The sequence below is a fragment of the Mustela erminea genome, chromosome 19, assembly GCF_009829155.1.
Source record: "Mustela erminea isolate mMusErm1 chromosome 19, mMusErm1.Pri, whole genome shotgun sequence".
Classification (NCBI taxonomy): domain Eukaryota; kingdom Metazoa; phylum Chordata; class Mammalia; order Carnivora; family Mustelidae; genus Mustela; species Mustela erminea.
The window spans coordinates 4,981,400-5,003,157 of record NC_045632.1 but is presented as its reverse complement, the minus strand read 5'-3'; the positions used below and the strand labels follow the sequence as shown (position 1 = coordinate 5,003,157).

The window sequence follows — 21,758 nt, the reverse complement described above, 5'->3', positions numbered from 1 at the left end:
GCACACTGAGCTACTCCACACGGAATATTCTGGTTCCCTCTCGGTGAGAGGCCCAGGAGCCAAGGGATTACCATATGCCTCACTTCTGCCCATGAGATGTGGGCACAAGTGACGTGTGTCCCTTCCACATGAGGCTATAAGAGTAAGTACCTGGTTTGCCATTTCTCTTTTCCCTCTGCTATGAGACCAGCCACATCCCAGCTTGGAGGGGCTCCCTCATCCCAAAGTGGAAACCAGAACGGAGCCAAGACACAGACAACCCAAAAATGGGGCAGGAGGAGTAAGCCTTCGTGGTTGACAGTCACTGAGAGTGTAGGATGCTTTTTCTTTTTCAGATTTATTTACCTATTTTAGAGAGAGAAAGAGAGCACAAGTGGGAGGGGCAGAGAGAGGGAGAAAGAGAATTGCAAGCAGACTCCACGTGGGGCGTGGGGCCTGATGCAGGGCGGGATCTCACAACGCTACGATCACCTGAGCCGAAACCCAGAGTCAGACGCTCAACTGACTGCACCGCGCAGGTGCCCCTAGCTGTTCTCCTTTGCACCCTGCCCAACCTATCTGACAGAGACACAGCTTTACACATATCCATTTTACAGAGAAGAATCCTGAGGCTTGGGGTCACTTCTAAGGTCAAAGTTAAGATTTGAACCCAGGTCTGTTCGGCTCATAGCCAAGTCCCTCAGCACCTCCACTCTGCAGCCTTATCAGACTTTTGATAGCTACCTGCTTAGGCCTGGGTACCCCAGCATAGAGATTTAAGAGCAAAGACCCTTGGAGTCAGGAAAAAAAAAAAAAGACGGATGATCTCTAAATGAAGCAAATCCACCTGATTCCACTTGCTACATCGAGATGGTAGAACGTGTAACGTGAAGTAAACAAGTTTACAATGAGGATCTCCTTCATGGCAGAACCAAACCTGGACCCAAGCCTCGAGCTTGGCATTTGGGAAACTTCCTTGGTTTCTTCAGTGGTTTCATGAAGCCATCACCCCCTGAAGCTCCACTTCTCCCTTCTGGCTTTGTTGCTAGCACCTGGTGCTCCTGAAGCTGCCCAGGGTGCCCCACCTCACTTCATCCCACCTCACTCACCCAACAGGGCCTTCCCCGTTGAGGCCCCGATCCATGTCGAATGCCAGGTCCTTCTGTACGGACTCCTCCTCTGACTTCCTGGCATGGAGAAAAGCACAGAGTGAGGAATGGGGGCAGGGGTGAGTGGAAGAGGAATTCTCCAGAAAGACACCCAAACCTCTTCACCCAGAGGCCTGGCAGGGAGACAGGGAGGCACTTTCCAGAGTCAGCCCAAAGAGACCTTCTCCCAGAGCCATGGCCAGAGGGCAAAGAAACTGTTCCCCAGAGGCATTGCAAAGAGCCCCCCAAGGAGCTCACCTCCCAGACACGCCCCCAGCCTGGGGGAGGGAAAGAGAGCAAACAGGGAGGAGAAGCACTGGACAGTCCAAGTAGGAAGGCAGCCAGAAGTGAGCAGGAAGGAGAAACCGAGCGCCCCCCTCCTGCCATTCTAATCCCAGGGGACTGACCTGAAGGTGATGAGGTTGGTGTAGATGAGTGGGGGGCAAAAGAAGGCGAGAACCAGGGCCCAGATGGGAGTGGTGCTGTCCATCTCCCCCCACCACTTCTGTGTCAGCAGAGACTGTGGGGTGTGAGGAGGATTAGGAGCCTGAATCTACCCCAGAGCCCCTTTCTAAAGACCCCAGGCCAGAACTGGGCCACAGCTGCAGCATCAGCACAAGTGCTCAGGCAACTAGAACTACTGGGGATGGGGGGCAGGAGGTCAAAGGTGAGGATGACCCGCCCAAGGTTTTAGCTGGTAGAGTTAAACAGCCACCATTTATTAACACAACATGCTAGATACCGGGCTAAGCCCTTCACATAGGTTAGTCCACGTCCCCCTCACCACACTCCCAGAACCAGTAATGATATTTTCTCTTTTCACAGATGGCGTACGGGGAGGTTAAACAAGAGGCCCAGGCTGGAATCCACGAGTTTAACCACTATTCGAAGCAAAGAGCTCTGGGTAAGTAGGTGAAATGCCAGCCAAATCATTCTGACAAGTGAGGATGGGGCTTCCTGTTGGGGTAAGTGGACTTCCTATATTGAGGGTAGGACTCTGAGCCCATCAGATTTTTTTATTTTCTTTTTTTTTTTTAACTAAGCTTTACACAGTGTGGGACCTGAACCCTGAGATCCAGTGGCATGCTGTAACTCACTGAGCCAGCCAGTGTCACGCCCTTATCAGATTTACATTAAGGATACAGAGAAGAGTTTTAAATGTCAGGATGGACATGATGGGAGAGATGTGGAGGCAAGCAGGGCTTCCTGAAGGAGAGGACTTCCTATGGGAAAGGTGGGCTTCCTAAGCCAAAGTTTGTCTATGCCTAAAACACTAGGTAATTGTTCAGTGAGGTCATTCTAATTGTCAAGATCTGGAAGGGAGGACCCCTTAAGGAAGTGGGAGGGACTTCCTATAGATGACTAGGCCTTCCTTTGGGAGAAATGGGATTTCCTATGGGAGTGAGAGGACTTCCTGTGTGACAGATGGGACTTCCGGTGGTCACCAGGAATTTCTGTTCAGGAATAGAACTTTTTAGGAGGGTGGGCTTTGCTGTGGGAAGGTTGGCTTTCCTGTGGCAGGGGGTGGGGCTTCTTCTGGGAAGCGCAGCCCTTCTGGGAGAGAGTTTCTGGAGGACAGGTGGTCTCCAGGAAGAGCGGAGGCTAGTCCAGACCATTCACTGCCCATGATGGCAGGGGCTTCTCCTCCATACTTCCCGAAGTTTCCAGGTGGGAACTGTGTGGGATGTTGGCACCTCAGGTGCTTACCTGTACCCCATCCTGGGCAAAGAAGGCACGGGCATCAGCCTGCATGGCCAGCTGGAGGCAAGTGGCATCCCCCCAGAGTGGGCAGCGGCGGAGGAGCAGGCGAGCGGCCCGTTTCTCGCTGCTGCGGTAGCACTCACCGAAAAGGTCTGGCGCCGGGAGATTTACGTGGGAGGGAAGAAAGGGAGTGAGGACATGGTGTGAGAGGAAAGATGAGTGGATTGAGGAGGAAGGAGCAGGGTTGGGAGAAGAGGAGTGGGGAGATGCACAACCCCCTGCATGGCAGCTCCCTGTCCCCCACCCCCCCCACACACCCATGCCTTACTCACCAACGCCCAGACCCTCAAACTTGGCCGCCAGGTCTTTCCTCCGTGCTGCCTCCTCAGCCTCAGACTCCAGGCGTGCCAGCACTCGGAGCAGCAAACAGGCCCCAAGAGCTGAGGCCACAGCGTTAGAGCCCTGGAGAGGCAGAGAGAGGGGTCACAGAAGGGGAAGGGGAGGGGGGCAAACCTGTGGTCACAGGAAAAGGAAAGAACCAGAAGTCAGAAATTAACCAGGGTCATCAGTGGCCAAGGATGAGGTAGTGTTTGTATATGAATCTGGAAGAAGCTGGTGGTCATCGGGTGAAAAATGTCCACAGCAGGTTGTTCAGGGACCAAGGGCTGAGTCAGAGTTAGAATGACATCAGAGGTTAGAGACAGGTCAGGAAGTGGCTGGTGATGTCACCTAAAATGGCAGAATAGAGAACTTCAAGACTGTGTCTCTCCACAAAAGCAACAGATAAACTGCCAAAAGCTGTCAGAGGCAACTTTCTCAGAGCTCCAGAACAGAACATAAAACTTACAACAAGTAGGAGAAAGCTCAATGAAGAGAGAAAACACAAGTTTCAGCAAAAGAGCCCTGTGACATGTGAACTACTGCTGTCAAGTCCACAGCTCCAGGGCAGCCTGGAGGGCAACAGCCCACACTCTCAGTGCAAGCTGTTGCTACCAGAAGGGGCAAATCATATCTGACTCTCAAATCACTGTGGTTGCCCGTGTGGACTTAGCGGTCCCTGGAGGGTCAGCTCAAGGGTTTGTCTTCATTTCACTGTTTGGGGGGCTTTTCCCCAAGCAGAAATGGCTCCCCAGGTGGTGTTTGAAAGCATTTCAAGACAAATGCATTAGCCTCAGCTGACTGAAGCCAAGAATAACAGTCAGGGTTCAGCAAAAACTGGATAGTGGGGAGGGAAGTGGCTGAGGAAGGAGCTACTCTGAAGAATAAGGGGCTTGAAGAGCTCCTACGTGGATCAGGGAAAGGCCACCTGCATGACCAAGACTGGGTGCAGGCTCAGAAAAGTCCAAAGAAAACCCTGAGCTTTTACCTCTTGCTCAACTTTCACCCCAGCAAAAGCAGGAAGTGAAGACTAAGACAGAACTGTAAACAGCCCGCCTGAGTATTGAAATACAGCTCCGACTTGGAGCCCGTCTGCAACCCAGCAGTGTTTTGCTCCCCAAACCCAGCCTGGGCACTTAAGGAATTCTCTGATGAGTCACTAGCTGGCTACCTAGCTAACAGAACAGGGACTTCAGTGGCCACACATGACAAAGCATACACGAAAGCAAAGCCTTTACATAAATAGCACAGAAAAGTCACTAAGCAAACACCACCACCAATAAATAGCTCATAGCAAGCTACAACAAATCCCAGAGGAAAGGGTAAGCTGGTTTCCAGAGGTGCAACATTATAATATTCAAAATGTCCAGTTTTCAACAAAAAACTATGAGGCTTGCAAAGAAACAAGAAATTATGGCATATTCCCAGGAATAAATTAATAATAATAATAACAATAATAATAGATAAAAGAAAGACGGAAAAGAAAAGAAAAAATCAATAGAAACTGTCTCTGTCAAGCTCAGACTTTGGACTTAACTGCATAAAGATTTTAAATCAATTGCTTCACAAATGCTCAAAGAGCTGAAGGAAATCATGGACAAAAATGAAAGAAAGCCAGGAGAAGGATGTCTTACTAAACAAAGAATAGGAACAGAGAGAAAGAAATTATCAAAAAGGAATCAAGTAGAAATTCTGGAGATAAAAAGTACAATAACTGAAATGAAAAATTCACTAACAGGCCTCAATAGCAGCTCTGAGGAGGCATAAGAAAGAACATATGAAGTTGAAGACAGATCAGTTGAGATTATCTGGTTTGGGTGCAAAAAAATAAAAACCAAGAATAAAGAAAAATACACAGATCTGAAGAAACGTGTGGGGCACCATAAACCATATCAATATATGCATAATGGGAGTCCCAAAGAAGAAGACAGGGAGAAAGGGCTAGAAAAGAATATTTTGAGATTTTAAAAATATTTCGAAATATAAAGATATTTTGAGTTTTGGGGACTAAAACTCCCCAAATTTTGATGAAAGACATGAATCTACACATCCAACAGCAAAGAAAACAAAGCAGGATAAATTTTCAAAGAGATTCACACTGGAAAAACATTATCATCAGGGCGCCTGGGTGGCTCAGTTGTTAAGCATCTGCCTTCAGCTTGGGTCATGATCCCAGGACCTGCTTGGGTCCCACATCCGGCTCCCTGCTTGGCGGGAAACCTGCTTCTCCCTCTTCCACTCCCCCTGCTTGTGTTCCCTCTCTCACTGTGTGTCTCTCTGTCAAATACATAAATAAATAAAATCTTTAAAAGAAAGAGAGAAAGAAAGAAAGATAGATAGATAGACATTATCATCAAATTGTCAAAAGCTGGGGGTGCCTGGGTGGCTCGGCTATTAAGCATCTGCCTTTGGCTCAGGTCATGACCCCAAGGTCCTGGGTTCAAGCCCCGCATCAGGCTCCCTGCTCAGCGAGAAGCCTGCTTCTCCTTCTCCTGTTCCTTCTGCTTGTGCTCCCTCTCTGGCTGTGTTTCTCTCTGTCAAATAAACAAAATCTTTTTTTTTTTTAAATTGTCAAAAGCCAAAACCAAAGAGAGAATCTTGAAACCAGCCAAAGAGAAGTGACTCATCACACATAAGAAATCTCAGTAAGATTAACAAGTAGACTGTTGTGCTGAAAAAAAAAAAAAAAAAAGATTAGCAAGTAGGATTAAATAATGATAATATATATAATTTTAAAACTATAAAGCCCTCAGAAGATAACATGGGAATAAAACTTCATGACCTTGGATTTGGCAATGGTTACTTAGACATGACACCAAAAGCAAAAACAAAAACACAGACAAATTGGACTTGATCAAAATTTAAAACTTTTGTGAATCAAAAGACACTATGAACTGAGTTAAAAGACAACTCACAGCAAAGGAAAAGAGATCTGCATCATATACCTGATAAGGGATTAATATCCAGAGCATTTAAAGAACTCATACAACGCGGGGCGCCTGGGTGGCTCAGTGGGTTAAGCCACTGCCTTCGGCTCAGGTCATGATCTCAGGGTCCTGGGATCGAGTCCCACATCGGGCTCTCTGCTCAGAAGGGAGCCTGCTTCCTCCTCTCTCTCTGCCTGCCTCTCTGCCTACTTGTGATCTCTGTCTGTCAAATAAATAAATAAATAAAATCTTTAAAAAAAAAAAAAAAAGAACCCATACAATGCAACCACAGAAAATAAGACAAACCAATTTAAAAAATGGGCAAAGCAGGGGGCAGGAGTGGCTCAGTCAGTTAAACATCTGACTCTTGATTTCAGCTCTAGTCATGATCTCAGGGTCATGAGCTTGAGCCCCTCATTGGGCTTTATGCCGGGTGTGGAGCCTGCTTAAGATTCCCTCTCTCTGGGGTACCTGGGTGGCTCAGTGGGTTAAAGCCTCTGCCTTTGGCTCAGGTCATGGCCTCAAAGTCCTGGGATCAAGCCCCACGTTGGGCTCTCTGTTCAGCAGGGAGCCTGCTTCCCCCTCTCTCTCTGCCTGCTTCTCTGCCTACTTGTGATCTCTGTCAAATAAATTTTTTAAAAATCTTAAAAAAGACTCCCCTTCTCTCCCTCCCCACTCACTTTCTCTCTCTCAAAAAAAGGGGAGGGCGACCAAAGGACTGAAACAAACATTCCTCAAAAGATATGCAGATGGTCCATAAGCACATGAAAAGTTGCTCCATGTCACCAATCATTAAGGAGACAGGTCAAAGCCACATGAGGACAGCAATTACAAAAAACAAACCGAAAATACCAAGGGTTGGTGGAGATGTGGAGAAATTGGAACCCCTGTGCCTCGCTGGTGGGAATGTAAAAGGTGCAGCCTGTTACATACAGTATGTACACTGTATGTACATACACATACAGTGGAAGACAGTATGGTGTTTCCATTACAGCTTAAACCTAAAATTATTATCTGATCCGGCATCCCCATTCCTCGATGTGTCCTCAAAACAGCTGAGAGCAAGGACTCAAGCAGATACCTGCACACCGATGTTCCTTGCACTGTTATTCACAATAGCCGGAAAGCCCAAACAAGCCATGCGACCATCAAGAGGTGAATGGAGAAACAAAACATCACACGTTGACAAATGGAGTATTTTCAGTAACAAAATGGAATGAGGCGCAGATATGCCCTGCAACTCGGATGACCCGTGGAAACACTATGCTGAGCATAAGAAATCAAGAGCAAAGGGCCACCTACGAGAAGGTTCTGATCTATAAACATCCAGAAGAGGTAACTCCAAAGTCCATAGGGATAGGGAGAAGCTTAGTCATTGCCAGGGGCTGGGGGAGGAGGCAATGGGGACTGAGTGCTAATTGGATATGAGGTTTCCTTTTGGGATGACGAAAATGTTCTGGAACTAGACAGACATGGCACAACACTGAGTGTGCTAAAGGCTACTACTGAATCGTACAATTTTAAGTGGTTCAAATGGTGAATTTTATGTTATATGAATTTTACCTCAGTGAAAGATAATCTATATTTAACCCATGACTTGAGGGTTTAAAAACAACCCAAAGCTGAAGAAGTCCTGTCAAGATATTTCTTTTTCTTTTTTTTTTTAATTTTATTTATTTGAGAGGCCAGGGGAGAGAGAGAGAGAGAGCTCAAGCAGGGGGAGGGGCAGAGGGAAAAGCAGGCTCCCCACTGAGCAGGGAGCCCGATGCGGGGCTTGATCCCAGGACTCTCGGATCATGACCTAAGCTGGAGGCAGACGCTTAACTGACTGAACCCCCCAGGTCCCCCCCATCAAGATAGCTCTACAGCATAAAAATAGGTTCTCTCTTAAATTCCAATAAAATCCTATGACCTTTTTTCCTCTCAAACTTCCCAAATGTGTCCCAATGCCTCCATCCCACCCGTTTTTAGTCTAGACCCCCACCTTGGCTTCCTGGAAGCTTCCAGATCTACCTTCTTAGCTGGTGTCCTTGCCTCTAGTGTGCAAGTGTAACTACGTTTAAATGACTCCCCATCAGCTCCGGGATACCGTCAAATTTCCCCATACAGGGAACCATTCCGAGAGAACGTGACTGATTCTCAGGTATGAACAAGGGGAAACGCAATTTGCACTGCTAGCGGAAAACACAGGTTAGGAGAACTGCACGATATTGGGGGGTGAAAAGGAGAAGTAGCAGGTGGAGTCACAGATCGGCAGGGAGGGGAGGCTGGGATGGGGGCCAGGGTGATGCTGGAGGTCGGGGACTCTTACTGCTCAGGCCCTGGGGTCCAGCAGGGATAAAGGATAGGAATACAGAAGAAAGGAGAATCCGAGACCAAAGCAGCACTCACCATCTCCCAGAAGTACATGGCCATCTGAGCTCTGTTCAGTAGCAGCGCCCAGAGGAGCAGGTCACTCCAGGGGGCCTGCCCGAGGATGGCATCCAGCATGAGCTCAGAGGGGGCCCTGTCCGACAGCAGACCTACCTGCAGGCAAGGGAGGCGTGGTGAGGACCAGCCCCTGACTCTGCCCAACCACCAGCTCCACCCTCATCCAGGGGCAAACCCCCAGATCCTTCAGTGCCTTCCCCCCACTCCCCACCCCCAGGCTCGCGGGCCTCGTCCTTACGCTCTCCCTGCAGCCTTGTCCCTGGTGGGGATCCCCGGCGCCCCCTGCGCTGTACCTCGGTGCACACGTCTCCCCCAGCAACATTCGCAGCACCTGCCCCACGTCAGGGGGTCGGGGCTCCACAGAGGATTTAAAGACTGGGCTTTTGGTGCCTGTGCCGTGGGACGCCTGGTCCAAAAGGCTGCGGATGAGCGAGTTGGGGGGCGCTGCGCTGTACAGCTGGGTCAGGCGTGCCGGGGTCAGGAAGTGGCCCACACTGAGGCCATGGGAGATGAGCAGACGCACGAACTCGGGCCGGTCATTCAGGAGGGCATCCATGAGGGAGGCTTCCAAGTGGATGGACTGGCAGGAGCGGGATGGATTGGGAAAGAGGTGAGCACACAGTCAGAATGCCAGGTGAGGTCAGACATTAAGGACAAGAGATGGGGTACAGAGCTATGAGTGACAGGTGTGTGGGTGGATGGGTGGATGGATGGATGGATGAACGTATGGATGGATGAATGGATGGGAGGAAAGATGGGAACAGATGGACAATTAAGAGAAGGCTGGACAATAATGGAAGACAGAGCCAGATGCGGAAGAAGTCAGACAGGGAAGAGAGTGCATCCCCCTTGTCAAGACCCACAGCCCCCCAGGCCTGCCCCCTCACCCGCCATTCAATGTCCCCCCGGAAGAGTTCACTTTGCGCAATGTCCACACGATTCCAAGCCACAGCCAAACGCAACTCGTCCAGGTAAGCTGAAGCCTCTGAGCTCCCACAAGCTGAAAGAGGGAGAGGGAGAGGGGGCGAGAAGTCGGGGGTGGGAGGCGGGAACTTCAGATGAATGTCTGCTTTGCTTCAGTGGGAGATTACGTGACATTAAACCCCAAATGAAAGGGATGTTTTTGGGTAGCGTCTGGGGTCTTTAAATAGTCAGGCTGTTGCAAGCATAAGATCGTTAAGCTCGGCACAAAGCAGACCAGCACTCTAGAGTCCTCAAGAGGAAGGAAAGGGAATCATGAATCCATTTCACACTTACTGACGTAGATTATGGACCAGGCAATGGGAGGAATGGAGAAAGACACTGGATACAGGCCCTGCCTTGAAGGAGGTCTTTCCAGAGAAGTGTATCCAGGAAATACATAACTACCCTCCAAGGGATTGGTGCCCTCGCAGGTGGGCACAGAATATGATGAGGGGAGATGGCACTCACAGGGGTGTGGCGTGATCCAAGGGCGCCTCCTAGAGGACAGCATGCAGGTAGGGCTTTTGAAAGATGGGCATGATTTGGAGCTGCACATCTAAGATGAGAAAAGAAACTTCAAGGAAACAGGAGAAGCCTGAGCTAAGGTCTGCATGCAGGCAAGCGCAGGAAGGGACAGCAAACGTGAGTCACTCTGATTTCCTAGAAACATATGGGTATTTGTGAGAAGACAGAGAAATGAGCAGCAGAAAAGGAGGTGGGAAAAAATCAGAGCCTCAGCCGTGCTCTGGAAGGCCCTGGAGGTCATTAAGAAGAACGAGGAAAACCAAAGGCCTTTAAAACTTTGACGAAACAATTAACACATCCAAACATGTACGGCCAACAAGGGACCAGAAAAATCGAAAGCATCCAGCAAAGGTTCCAAGGAGAAGTCAAGCAAAGTCTAGGCACTGCTGGCGCCCAGAGCACCTGTGCCATGGAGTTAGTTTTTCTTTCTGTGTCCACTTGCTCCACATCAATTTCCGAAACAAAGGAGCGCCATTTTGGTTGTTCCAAAAACTGGAATGGCGGGACTACGCAATCTAGTGGAGTGCAGATGCGCAATGGGCTCTGAGGCAGGCAGACCTGGGTTCCAATCCCAGCTCCAACAACACCAGTGAGCATCTTCAGAAAGCCACTGGACCTTGGGAGCCTCTGCTCCCTCATCTATAAAATGGGAATAATCATGGTCCCCACTTGGCAGCACTGTTAATGGTGATAACTGTGGGATGGAATTTCAGAGAGGAATCTGCCACTGGGCCACCGGAAACTCGAAGGGGTTGAGGAGACAGGTCAAGAGAGAGGCAGTCACATGCCTAGGACAACATAACTTTATATACATATTTTATAAGTAGGCTCCATGCTGGGTGTGGAGCCCAGTGCAGGGCTTGAACTCACAACCCTGAGATCGAGACCTAAGCTGAGAAGAGTCAGACATTTAACCGACTGAGCCATCCAGGTTCCCCTATATTTCTTTTCAAAACCCAGAGAATTGAATTCACGGTGGGATTTTCTAAGATTCTGTAGATCTCCCTGACTTTCCTCACAGTTTCAAGACAAGAAAAAATATATATATCTCATTTCTATTCTGTCTTAACACATCTCTCCATTTATCACCTAGACCTCCCCCCAACCCTTCATGCTCACCATGCCCCACATGGAGCTCAGCCCCGACCCTCCCTGGGTTCTGCATCTTAGGGTTGGCCCCTTTGTCCACCCAGTCAATGAGGCAGCCCCCCACCCAGCTCCCCGTGCCATCTCTGCCCCTCCCTCCTTTCCTTCACATCCCCTAGCTCACCAATCCCCAAGTCCCATCCCTCTAGCCCCTCCCCAAACCCTCTCTGCCCTACACACCCCTGCAAGCAGGAATGGAGGATTATGGGCCAAAGGTCTGCCAACTGCTCGGCACCATGCCTGGGCTTATGCCACAAGGAGCATGCACCCCTTCCCCACTTCCTTCCTCAACTGCCGAAACCCCACCCAGTCAACTCCGCTATCACTGAGCCTGCCCAGCCGGCTCCAATATCCCCAGTGGAACGGGATTACTTCTACTTCTGCAGGCAATGCACTGATAACACTATCCATGCCTCTCCCAGGGCCTCCCTCTGTTCTCCCAAGAGCCTGGTGAGTTGGCTGCTGTGAAGTGAATCAGGTTTGCTCACTGACTGCCATTCGCCCTTTATGGGATGTGGAGTTTTTACCTAAGTGGATGTTTTCCATGTAAAACTCCATGTAAAACGCCCCTCCCCCCCACCTCAGCCCCACAGAGTTCTAGGAATCCTCCTTACCATTTATTTACCCTACCTTCCCATCTCACTAAGTCTGGATTCTTAGCTCTTCAGAACCCATTTAAATAGCTCCTCGTCCTTGTCTCTTTACTGCCAACAGTTTTCCTCACCATGCTTTGGTCTTCCATTTTACTTAAGGTTGTTTCCAAAAAACTCTGGTAGGATTTGTGGTCCTTCAGAGCAAGAAATGGGCCTGCTTTAGTCTCTGGAGCCTAGGGTGATGTTTGTTAAATGAATAAATGATCCCCATCCCCAACCTCTACCAGGTGGCCATTCTGCTGCCTACTTTGGTTTTCATCAGCCATTCCTGTAGTAAAATATCAGTTCCTCCATGGGAGACAGTACTTTGGTTCATCTTTGACTCCTCCACCCCTTAGTGCCTAGCATATGGGAGCCATGTAGGAAAGGAAGAAAGGGCAGTGTGGGTAGATAGAAGAAAGGATGGATGGGTGGATGGGTGGATGGGTGGATGGAAGGATGGATGGATGGATGGAAGGATGGGTCAAAAATGGGAGGATGGAAGAGTGAGTGGTTGGAACTGTCAATGGATATGTGGACAGACAGGTGGAAGGATGATTGGCCAGAGAGAAGAATGAAGGATGAGTGGAACAATGGGTAGACGGAAAGAGCACCGTACAGACAGATGGAGGGGTGCATACATGAATCCAACAGGAAGAAAACAATTTGGGATATAATGAAAGTATCTTGGGAAAGCTGTCCAAATAGCACCATGCAAATCCCCAAGAAATGCTCCCAAGGGAAATAATAAAAAGGAAAGAGATAAAAAGGAGTCCAACTTTAGATTAGAGAAGATAAAGTCCCCAGACCAGGAAAGGTGTCCAAAGTTGAGCTGAGAGAGGAGGAGAATTTGCGGGTTCGAGACTTACCCTTGACAAGGGCCTTCAAGACGATGGTCTCAAATTCCTCAGGGCCGTCCTCAGATGAATAGACTGTCAGCAGCTCCTTCCGGGTCATGATCCTCTCCACCTGCAGAACACCATGTTCCACACCCCCCTGCCCAACGCCACCTGTCCCTCTCCACAGAGTCACAGGAGACCATTCCCTCCAGGACCTAGTAATCTAGATCCCCGGCACCCTCTACTCCCAAAAGCTGGGAATCTGGGCCCCTAGGCCTCTCCACCCTCAAATCACTGAGTCTGGGCCTCCATTCTCCTTTTCCCTGGGATCCAGGCTCCCAAGTCCTCAGTATCCTCATCCCTCAAGACCCAGGGATCTGGGTCCCTAGCTCCCTCCCATCTCAGGATTCAGAGCTGGGCCCCCAATTTCATACCTGGGCCTGCAGGACCTCAGGGTCCCCTTTGGGGAAGAAACGCTTAATCCGATCCCGGGCTTCACCTCGCCTGCTCTCCCCTCTCCCTGGAGCCACAGTGTCCTCCAGAATCTCTGCCAGGCAGTCTGCAGCTCCCCCAGACCCAGCCACCAGGAGGCAGGGGAGCTGAGCCTGGGTAGCATTCTCTATCCGCTACAGGACAAAAAGGGCAGTCTGATCAGGGAAGGAAGGTGTTCATCACACCCAGAGTCCAGATCCCCAGCCCTGTCCTCCCCTGAGACTCAGAAGCCAGGAGTCAGGGCCTCCAGCTGCCTCTCCACTTAGACTCTATACCTTTAACATCTTCTCATCACCATCGATCAAGAGGAGGAGGACAGGGATGTCAATTCCAGTCCCTGAGGAGAAGAGAGCAGGGGGCTTCGTCACCTCCCATGAGTCCTTGCCAGGGATGGAAAAGAACCACATTTCCCATGAGTCCCTGGGACAAACTTGACTCCTGCCTAATCCTGTGTCCTGGGGCCCATGGGAATCATCATATATTTTTTTATTTTTTTTTTTTTATTTTTTTTTTTAAAGATTTTATTTATTTATTTGACAGAGAGAGATCACAAGTAGGCAGAGAGGCAGGCAGAGAGAGAGAGAGGGAAGCAGGCTCTCTGCTGAGCAGGGAGCCCGATGCGGGACTCGATCCCAGGACCCTGAGATCATGACCTGAGCCGAAGGCAGCGGCTTAACCCACTGAGCCACCCAGGCGCCCATCATATATTTTTTTAAAGATGTTATTTGTTTATTTGATGACAGAGATCACAAGTAAGAAGAGAGGCAGGCAGAGAGAGCAAGAGAGGAAGGGAAGCAGGCTCCCCGCTGAGCAGAGAGCCTGATGTGGGGCTCGATCCCAGAACCCTGGGATCATGACCTGAGTCAAAGGCAGAGGCTTAACCCACTGAGCCACCCAGGCGCCTCATGGGAATCGTCATATCTTTAAGCAGGTTAGGCAGGACCAGATTTTGAACAGCAATACTTGACTTCCCAGGGAAGGGAGGGGCTGGGGCCTGCACTCCTAGGTTCCCAAATGAGGCAGGTATTTATGGCATAAGTCACTCCTGTAATTGGTTAACAGCCCAGGAGCCAAGAAAGGATGGAAGTTTAAACAGAAACGAAGGAAATAAGAAAAAGGAAGCTCTAGGGGCACCTGGCTGGCTCAGTTGGTAGAGCACATGACTCTAGAGGGGGATTGTGAGTTTGGACCCCATATTGGGTGTAGAGATTACTTAAAAATAAAATAAAAGGAAGAGGGTGCCTGGGTGGCTAAGTTGGTTAAACATCTGCCTTCGGCTCAGGCCAAGATCCCAGGGTCCTGGGATTGAGTCCCACATCAAGCCCTCACTTTGAGCCCTGCATCAGATGCCCTGCTTGGCAGGGAGCCTGCTTCTCCCTCTGCCCCTCACCCCTCTCCCCTCCTGCTCTCTCTCGCTCGCTCTCTCTCTCTCAAAAACAACTAAATAAAATCTTTAAATGAAAGAAAGAATAAACTATCTAAATATAATACATTTCTAAAGCCTAACAACAAAATCATGTAAGAAGTTTACTACTAATTCTATTCCCAGTAAAATAACAAATAAATATTACTTCTTTTCACACTCATCCAGGAGTTTTGAGCTAATGGAATGACGCAAGGAAGTAAAATTGGAAAGCTAGAAGAGACAAAGTTATCTATTGGAAGAAAACCTGACTTAGATTCTCAGAAAATTGGAGAAACTGCACTCAAAATAAATAAATATTCTGGGTGTGGTGCAAAAACAATGAATACTGTTACGCTGAAAAGAAATAAAAAATTTAAAAAATAATATAAATAAATAAATACGGGGGGATAAATAAATATTAGTAAGATAATTTGGTAAGACGATTGATACCAAAAAAATACACAAAAATCAAAAACTTTCCTCCAAACTAGTAATGTCCCTTATTCATGTTTTCATAAAAATGATAAATTACCTGGGAATGAATTCATCCAGAAAGGTATGAGTTTTTTTTTAAGATTTTTGTTTATTTATCTGACAGACAGAGATCACAAGTAGGCAGAGCAGCAGGCAGAGAGAGAAGAGGAAGCAGGCTCCCCGCTGAGCAGAGAGCCCGATGCAGGGCTCGATCCCAGGACCCCAGGATCATGACCCGAGCTGAAGGCAGAGGCCTTAACCCACTGAGCCACCCAGGTGCCCTAGGTATGAGATTTTTATGAGGAAACTGACAAACCTTACTTAAGGACCAGGCTTAAATAAAGGGGAAAACAAACACCACGTTAAAATATCAAAAAGTGACATAAAATTCAATGCAGCTTGGGGAAAAGAAAGGGGGATAAAACGTGTGTGGAGGTGTTTTCCCTTTTTTCTTTCTTTCTTTTTTAATTTATTTATTTGAGAGAGAAGGATAGCATGTGAGAGAGAGAGAGCACAAGCAGGGTGAGGGGCAGCGGGGAGGGAGAAACAGGCTCCCTGCTCAGCACAGAGTCCTAGGTGGGACTCCATCCCAGGACCCCGAGATCATGGTCTGAGCTGAAGGCAGTCGCTTAATTAACAACCACACAAATGCTCCTCTTTCTTTCCTTTTTAAGATTTTTTTTCCTTTTTTAAGTAATCTCTATACCCCATGTGGGGCTTGAACTCACAACCCCAGGTTCAAGACTCACAGGCTCCACTGACTGAACCAGCCAGGCACCCCATGCCCCTCTGGTCTTTTTTTTTTTTTTTTTTTTTTTAGTATTTTATTTATTTATTTGACAGAGAGATGGAGAGCACAAGTAGGCAGAGTGGCAGGCAGAGGGAGAGGGAGAAGCAGGCTCTCTGCTGAGCAGGGAGCCCAATGCGGGGCTCAATCCCAGGACCTTGGGATCATGACCTGAGCCTATGACAGAGGCTTAACCCACTGAACCACCCATGTGCCCCTGTTTTGTTTTGTTTTTAATTGGAGGGTTAAAACATTGACTTTCAGACTTTCTTCTTTTTTTTAAAGATATTATTTATTTATTTATTTTCCCATTTATTTATTTGACACAGAGAGAGATCACAAGTAGGAAGAGAGGGAGGTGGGGTTGAGGGGTGAAGCAGGCTCCCCGCTGAGCAGAGAGCCCGATGGGGGACTTGATCCCAGGACCCTGAGATCATGACCTGAACTGAAGGCAGAGGCTTAACCCACTGAGCCACCTAGGCACCCCCCCCCTTTTTGATATATGCATTTAAATCTACAAATTTCCCTCTAGATACCACTTTGGCTGCATCCCTAACAGGCTCTGTAGGTCATACATTTCTTACCATCCAGTTCAAAATATTTTCTTGTTTTGTTTTTTTTGACCCGTGAGTTATTTACTGACCACAACTTGTGCAACGAATCTCACAGAAATAACACAGACTACAACAAGCCAGACTCGAGAATGTGCAGGTGCTGTAGGATTCTGTCCACACGCATGGAGGCGCGGCCAGAACCCCTCCCTGCGCTACCGGAGGGCGGGGGGACCCTCGCCGCCAGAAGGAAAAGGCTTCTTGGGGCCGGTGATAGGTTTCTTGATCTGGGTGCTGGTTTCACACATGGGTTCAGTTTCTTAAAACTTTACCAAGCCATCTGCTTTCATGTCGTTTAGATTTCGAGGCAAATATTTTTTTTAAAACAGAGCAAATAGTGGGAGAAGGTACTAGACCGAAGGTAACTCTTCAGCCCCTCAATCCCCAAACCTCAACCAGACTGGACCATGGGGACCCTGAGCCTCACACCGTGGTCCCCTGTGGAGGAAGCCACTCACCACCCACGCCAGTCTTCTGCTGCGCGACGTAGGACTCGAATCGGAGGCGAAAGCGGTTCTCGCCGCCCAGGCGGCCATGGGTGCCGTCGTCCACCAGGAAGAAGGCCGAGTAGTTGTAGTCGAGCGGAAATTGGACCCCATCCTCGCGGTCGCCACGCCACGGGTACCTCGCAGGGAATGAGCCCTGGGTGACAATTGGCCAGACCAAAGAGTTTTTCCATCAGGACCAGGACAAACAGGAGCCCCTCCTCCCTCAGACTCCGGTCAGAGGCCCCAGACCCTCCTCCCTCGGACCCAGGGATCTAGGCCCTTAGCCCCTCCTCCCTCAGACCCAGGGGTCCGGGCCCCCAACCCCTCCTCCCTTGGGCCCAGGGATCCAGGCCCCCAGCCACTTCCTCCCACAGACTCAGGATTCCCACCCCCTCCTTTTCCAAGACTCCGGGTCCCACCTTGGGGTTAGTGAGGGCATCTCTATTCCAAACCACGCCCCAGGGGGCCACGCCCATGGCCACCACCTTGGTACCCCCGGTGCTGGCCGTCTGGTGGTCCCGCACAGCCACACCAACGTGCCGGCCGATGCCCCTGTGCAGACCCCCGGTGACAATCCAGGCCCCTGCCCAGAGACCCAGAGAGTGACAGTGAGGTCCAGAGACACGGGTGTGCAGGGACAGAAAGAGGGAAGAGAGAGGAAGACCAAAATAGCCTCACAGCTGGGGGGAGACCGCATCCACCCCAGAGAAGTAGGGGGCAGGGGCCCCAGACTCAGGGGGCACAGCCAGCCCCCAGCCTCAGTCACCTGTGCTCTGGGCAGCCCGCACCAGCCCGCGACGCAGCAGGTCCTGCAGCCAGGTCTGGAGGATGGGGCCCCCTGACCCCCCCAACACTGACACCACCAGGTTCGGGGCCGGGAAGCCCCATGTGCGGGTGACCAGATTATACACGGTTGCTGGATCCGTGCGGTCGGAGAGCCGGAGGAACTGCGGACACACAGGAGGAGGGGACATGGGGAAAGGGACACCAACAGAGAAGGGGACAGAGACGCAGAGAACAGAGATCCAGACAGAGAAGGATGAGGGGAACAGTAACCCAGGAGGAAAGGACAGAGACCCAGAGAGAAGGCAACAGACTTAGAAAAGACAGGGGTGGAGGGAGAGAGATTCCGGGAGAGGGGAAGACAGGGATGGGCAAACAGGGAGAGCATTCAGCAGCGGCAACCCCAGACTCTGACGGGGGTGTGGGGGGTATGCAGCCCGGCTCGCGGACCCCGGCCCTGCCCAGACATGCAGGCCTCACATTGCTGGCCTTGCGGCCGGCGCCCAAGAAATCCAGGTCCCCGTAGGCATCGGTCGGCTTCTCTGTAGTGTGCAAGTCACTGTCCCACACGGTCACCACGGCTGCCCCGAAGGCATCCTCCACAGCCACGGACGGGTGGGCGCTCCGGGGACGCCCGCACTGGCACAAGTCTCCTCTGGGGAGGAGGGGGAAGGGGAGCATGAACCCCAGGGGTGTCCCTCCATACCCCTGACTCTAAGGATCCTGTAGAAGCGCCCCCCTCCCCACAGGTAGACGCACAGTCCGTGCGGACTCTGGCGCTGCCCGGCGCTGGGGACAAAGTACAGCCCGAGCCAAACAGGCCAGCAGAAGGGAGCCACAGGGGCTCAAGGAAGCCGAGCGGGGAGGAACCCCGGCCCCCCTCACCGTGCTGCACTGCCCCAGCACCACCAACCATCAGGGGCCAGCCTGCTGCCCCCAGTCCAAACAAGAGAGAACCCTCGAGAAGGAAAAGCCAGAGGTTTCAGAGAGCACTCAAAGGCAGGGGCAGCTGTGGGACATTAGGATTCACCTCCCTGAGCCCCCATTTCCTCCTCAGATCCAGACAACGGTAAGGCGGTGAAATCACACTGTGCGAACTAAACAGAGGGCTGCGTGGAGAAACCACTGGCCCCAAGGGGGGCGGAATTTCACACAACCTTGCCTTATTGGTGCCGCATCACTGTCAAGGGGGGAGGCTTCCGGGGCGCTAGAATGTCTGCAAGGCCTAACCCTTCGCTACTCTTTTGTCTGTTCTGAGTTGTTTTTGTTTTTTAAGTTTACTTATTTAAGTACTCTCTACACCCAACATGGGGCTTGAACCCACGGCCTAGAGATCCAGAGCTGCCTGCTCCCACCAACTGAGCCAGCCAGGAGCCCTGCTGCCCTGCTTCCTTTTTTTTTTTTTTTTTTTTTAACAGAGAGAAGTCTCCGAAAATTGGGCTGCCAACACCGTCCAGTTAGAAGGAAAATACCTTCATTTGCTTCTCATCGTGATGGTCTTCTGTGGCTTCTTTCTTTCTCTTTGCAGCAAATGGAAGTTTTTTCATTTATGGTTATCAGAGACGAAACTAATGTTTCCCTTAAATGCACAAGTAGGGGCGCCTGGGTGGCTCAGTGGGTTAAGCCGCTGCCTTCGGCTCAGGTCATGATCTCAGGTTCCTGGGATCGAGTCCCGCATCGGGCTCTCTGCTCAGCAGGGAGCCTGCTTCCCTCTCTCTCTCTGCCTGCCTCTCCATCTACTTGTGATTTCTCTCTGTCAAATAAATAAATAAATAAAATCTTTAAAAAAATAAATAAATAAATAAATAAAATAAATGCACAAGTAGCCCTTGCGTCCCTTAAATAAATGGACAAGGGATGGGCCTCAGAGTTTTCAAGAGCAAGCAACATAGGTTTGGGGAATGAAGAATTCACTTGAAAATGTATCTACATCTCTTTGGCCCTGATTCCAGATGGCACTGCAGATAGCAGAGGAGACCCCAGTCTACAAAAGCAGAGTGAGCTTTGACTTAAGGACCAATTTCACAGAATACCACTGTGGGTACACGGATCTGTTAAAAGCTGTAAAGACACTGAAACAACGGCTATCAATCCACACCTGGGATGGACGGAGCACACTCAGCCCGGCTCTTGGCGCAGTGTTTACAGTGAAGGACACATCCTTTCTCATTTCTGAGTCCATCTCCAGGGACCCAGCATGCCTCAGGTGACCCTCTTGGTCCTTTCACCTATCTCGGTCCCATCCCTAGACCCATTCATTACCTTCCATCTACTTCCCACTAGTCCTTGTAGATAAAACTTCTGCATGGAATGTTCCAGAACTTAAGCTGTCTAGTCTAGTTGACTTTAGTCACATATGGCTCATTACATTTAAATAAATTAAAGTTAAATACAATTAAGAATACAGTTGCTAGGTCACTCTGGCCACATTTCAAGTGCTTGGGAGCCGCATGGGGCTAGTGGCTGCCATACTGGACGTGGATATAGAACATTTCCCCCATTGCAGAAAGTTCTGGTGGACAGAACTGGCAGAATCCCCACTCTGCACTTCTCACCTCCTACCCCTCTTTTTCTATGTGGCCACTGAAGATGACACTGTTTCTGACAACATCAGCAAGGACCAGCATATCCCCAAACACAACGGCCTCTATTCAGGTCTCGTGTGACGATCATAAAATGGCACTGGTCACAGCTCAAAGACTGATTCTAAGAAACCTTTTCTGTCCCTTGGCAGGGCTCGCCTGCTCCCCTGGCTGCCTTGTCCTTGCCACATCTGTAGCTTTTCTCTTTCTCGGTGCCTCCCTCGAGTGGAGGTGTTCCCAGAAGCCCAGACCACATGGCTTCCCTGCATGGATCTCAAAGTTGATGCCCCAGGGGCCAAGAAAGTAATTTAGGGGAAAGAAGCATCAGGTGGGGGAGCGCCCGGGTGACTCAGTCAGCTAAGCATCTGCCTCTGGCTCAGGGCATGATCTCGAGGTCCTAGGATTGAGCCCTGTGCCCTGCTCAGTAGGGAGCCTGCTTCTCCCTCTGCCTCTGCTGCTCCCCCTGCTTGTGCTCTCTCTCTCTCAAGTAAATAAATAAAATCTTTAAAAATAAAAAATAAAAAATAAAAATAAAAGTTCTCTTCTATGCAAAAAAAGGCTATAGAGTTGCTAGCACACCTTCCCCAACTTTGCACATATCCCCCCGCTCCAACATTTCACCTTCTACAGTTTCAGTTACCATCTTCAGCTAAGACTTCTTGAATGCTAGACAGAAGTCACAGACCCAGGTCTGCGGTGTCCCCTAGTCCCCTCCAAGGCCCCTGACACGTGAAGATCCACGCTGAGCTTGGAAATACTCCCCAGACCCACTCATCCTCCTGGATTCCCTATCCTGGGAACAACCCCACTGTCTCCCGGGTCGCAGACCAGATGTAGAGGACCCATCCTCTCCCATCCTCCCCTCCTCTTACTCCTCAAATCCAGCAGTCCCCAAGCTCTTGTCCCCATCCCCATCCTGTGTCCCCACAACTGAGCCAGCCAGGAGTCCTGCTGCCCTGGCTCAGCCCTGGCTCAGGCCTCTTCCCAACCCAGCCTCTCTTGTGGCTTCTCGAACTCCTCTTCATCCTCACACAATCCCCAGAGGCTCTTTCCACACTCAGAGCTGATCCCGCCCCTCCCACTTCTCCCCAGCACCCCAGGCCAAGGTCCAGGTTCTTGAGGCCCAGTGACATCTGGCCCGCCCTCCTCCATGGAGACCTCCCGCACCTTGAACTTTGCACATGTTCTTCTCACGCCTTTAAATGCACGCTCTCCTCTCCCTGCTGCCAGCTCATCCTTCAGACGCCTCACCTGCCCCTCCTCCTCCAGAAGCCACCTGTGACACCCTGTGTGCCCTCCTCAGCCACAGCCAGACCGGAGAGGGCCCAGCTGCTCGTCATTCCAAGCTCCCGTCTCTCTGCCTTAGTCCTCGTCCCACTAGACCAGAGGTCCCTACACTGCCTTGGCCACACTCCCCACCAGTAAAAAGGTCTGGAGCACTCGCCCCCAATAACATCCGTCTGTTTAT

At 50.2% G+C, this 21,758-nt stretch overlaps 1 protein-coding gene across 3 annotated transcripts in view; it reads right to left on the bottom strand.

The window, feature by feature from the left end:
* The window catches only part of TRPM4 (transient receptor potential cation channel subfamily M member 4), a 38,439-nt gene that overhangs the window by 15,225 nt on the left and 1,456 nt on the right, over positions 1–21,758 (bottom strand). For 2 of the 3 annotated variants that reach the window (XR_004281489.1, XM_032326022.1), the window contains exons 3-16: positions 18,189–18,363; positions 17,692–17,872; positions 17,345–17,508; positions 16,896–17,079; positions 13,436–13,497; positions 13,103–13,294; positions 12,699–12,798; positions 9,451–9,563; positions 8,802–9,143; positions 8,525–8,659; positions 3,161–3,290; positions 2,835–2,980; positions 1,535–1,647; positions 1,089–1,166 (exon numbers count right to left, since the gene is read on the bottom strand). Coding sequence is in view for 2 of the 3 variants with exons in the window: in XM_032326022.1 (XP_032181913.1) it covers positions 1,089–1,166; positions 1,535–1,647; positions 2,835–2,980; positions 3,161–3,290; positions 8,525–8,659; positions 8,802–9,143; positions 9,451–9,563; positions 12,699–12,798; positions 13,103–13,294; positions 13,436–13,497; positions 16,896–17,079; positions 17,345–17,508; positions 17,692–17,872; positions 18,189–18,363 (2,115 nt within the window). In the remaining variant the exon portion in view is untranslated. Of the gene's footprint in view, positions 1–1,088; positions 1,167–1,534; positions 1,648–2,834; positions 2,981–3,160; positions 3,291–8,524; positions 8,660–8,801; positions 9,144–9,450; positions 9,564–12,698; positions 12,799–13,102; positions 13,295–13,435; positions 13,498–16,895; positions 17,080–17,344; positions 17,509–17,691; positions 17,873–18,188; positions 18,364–21,758 lie in introns of those variants that run through there. The other variant, XM_032326023.1, reaches the window with a different exon arrangement.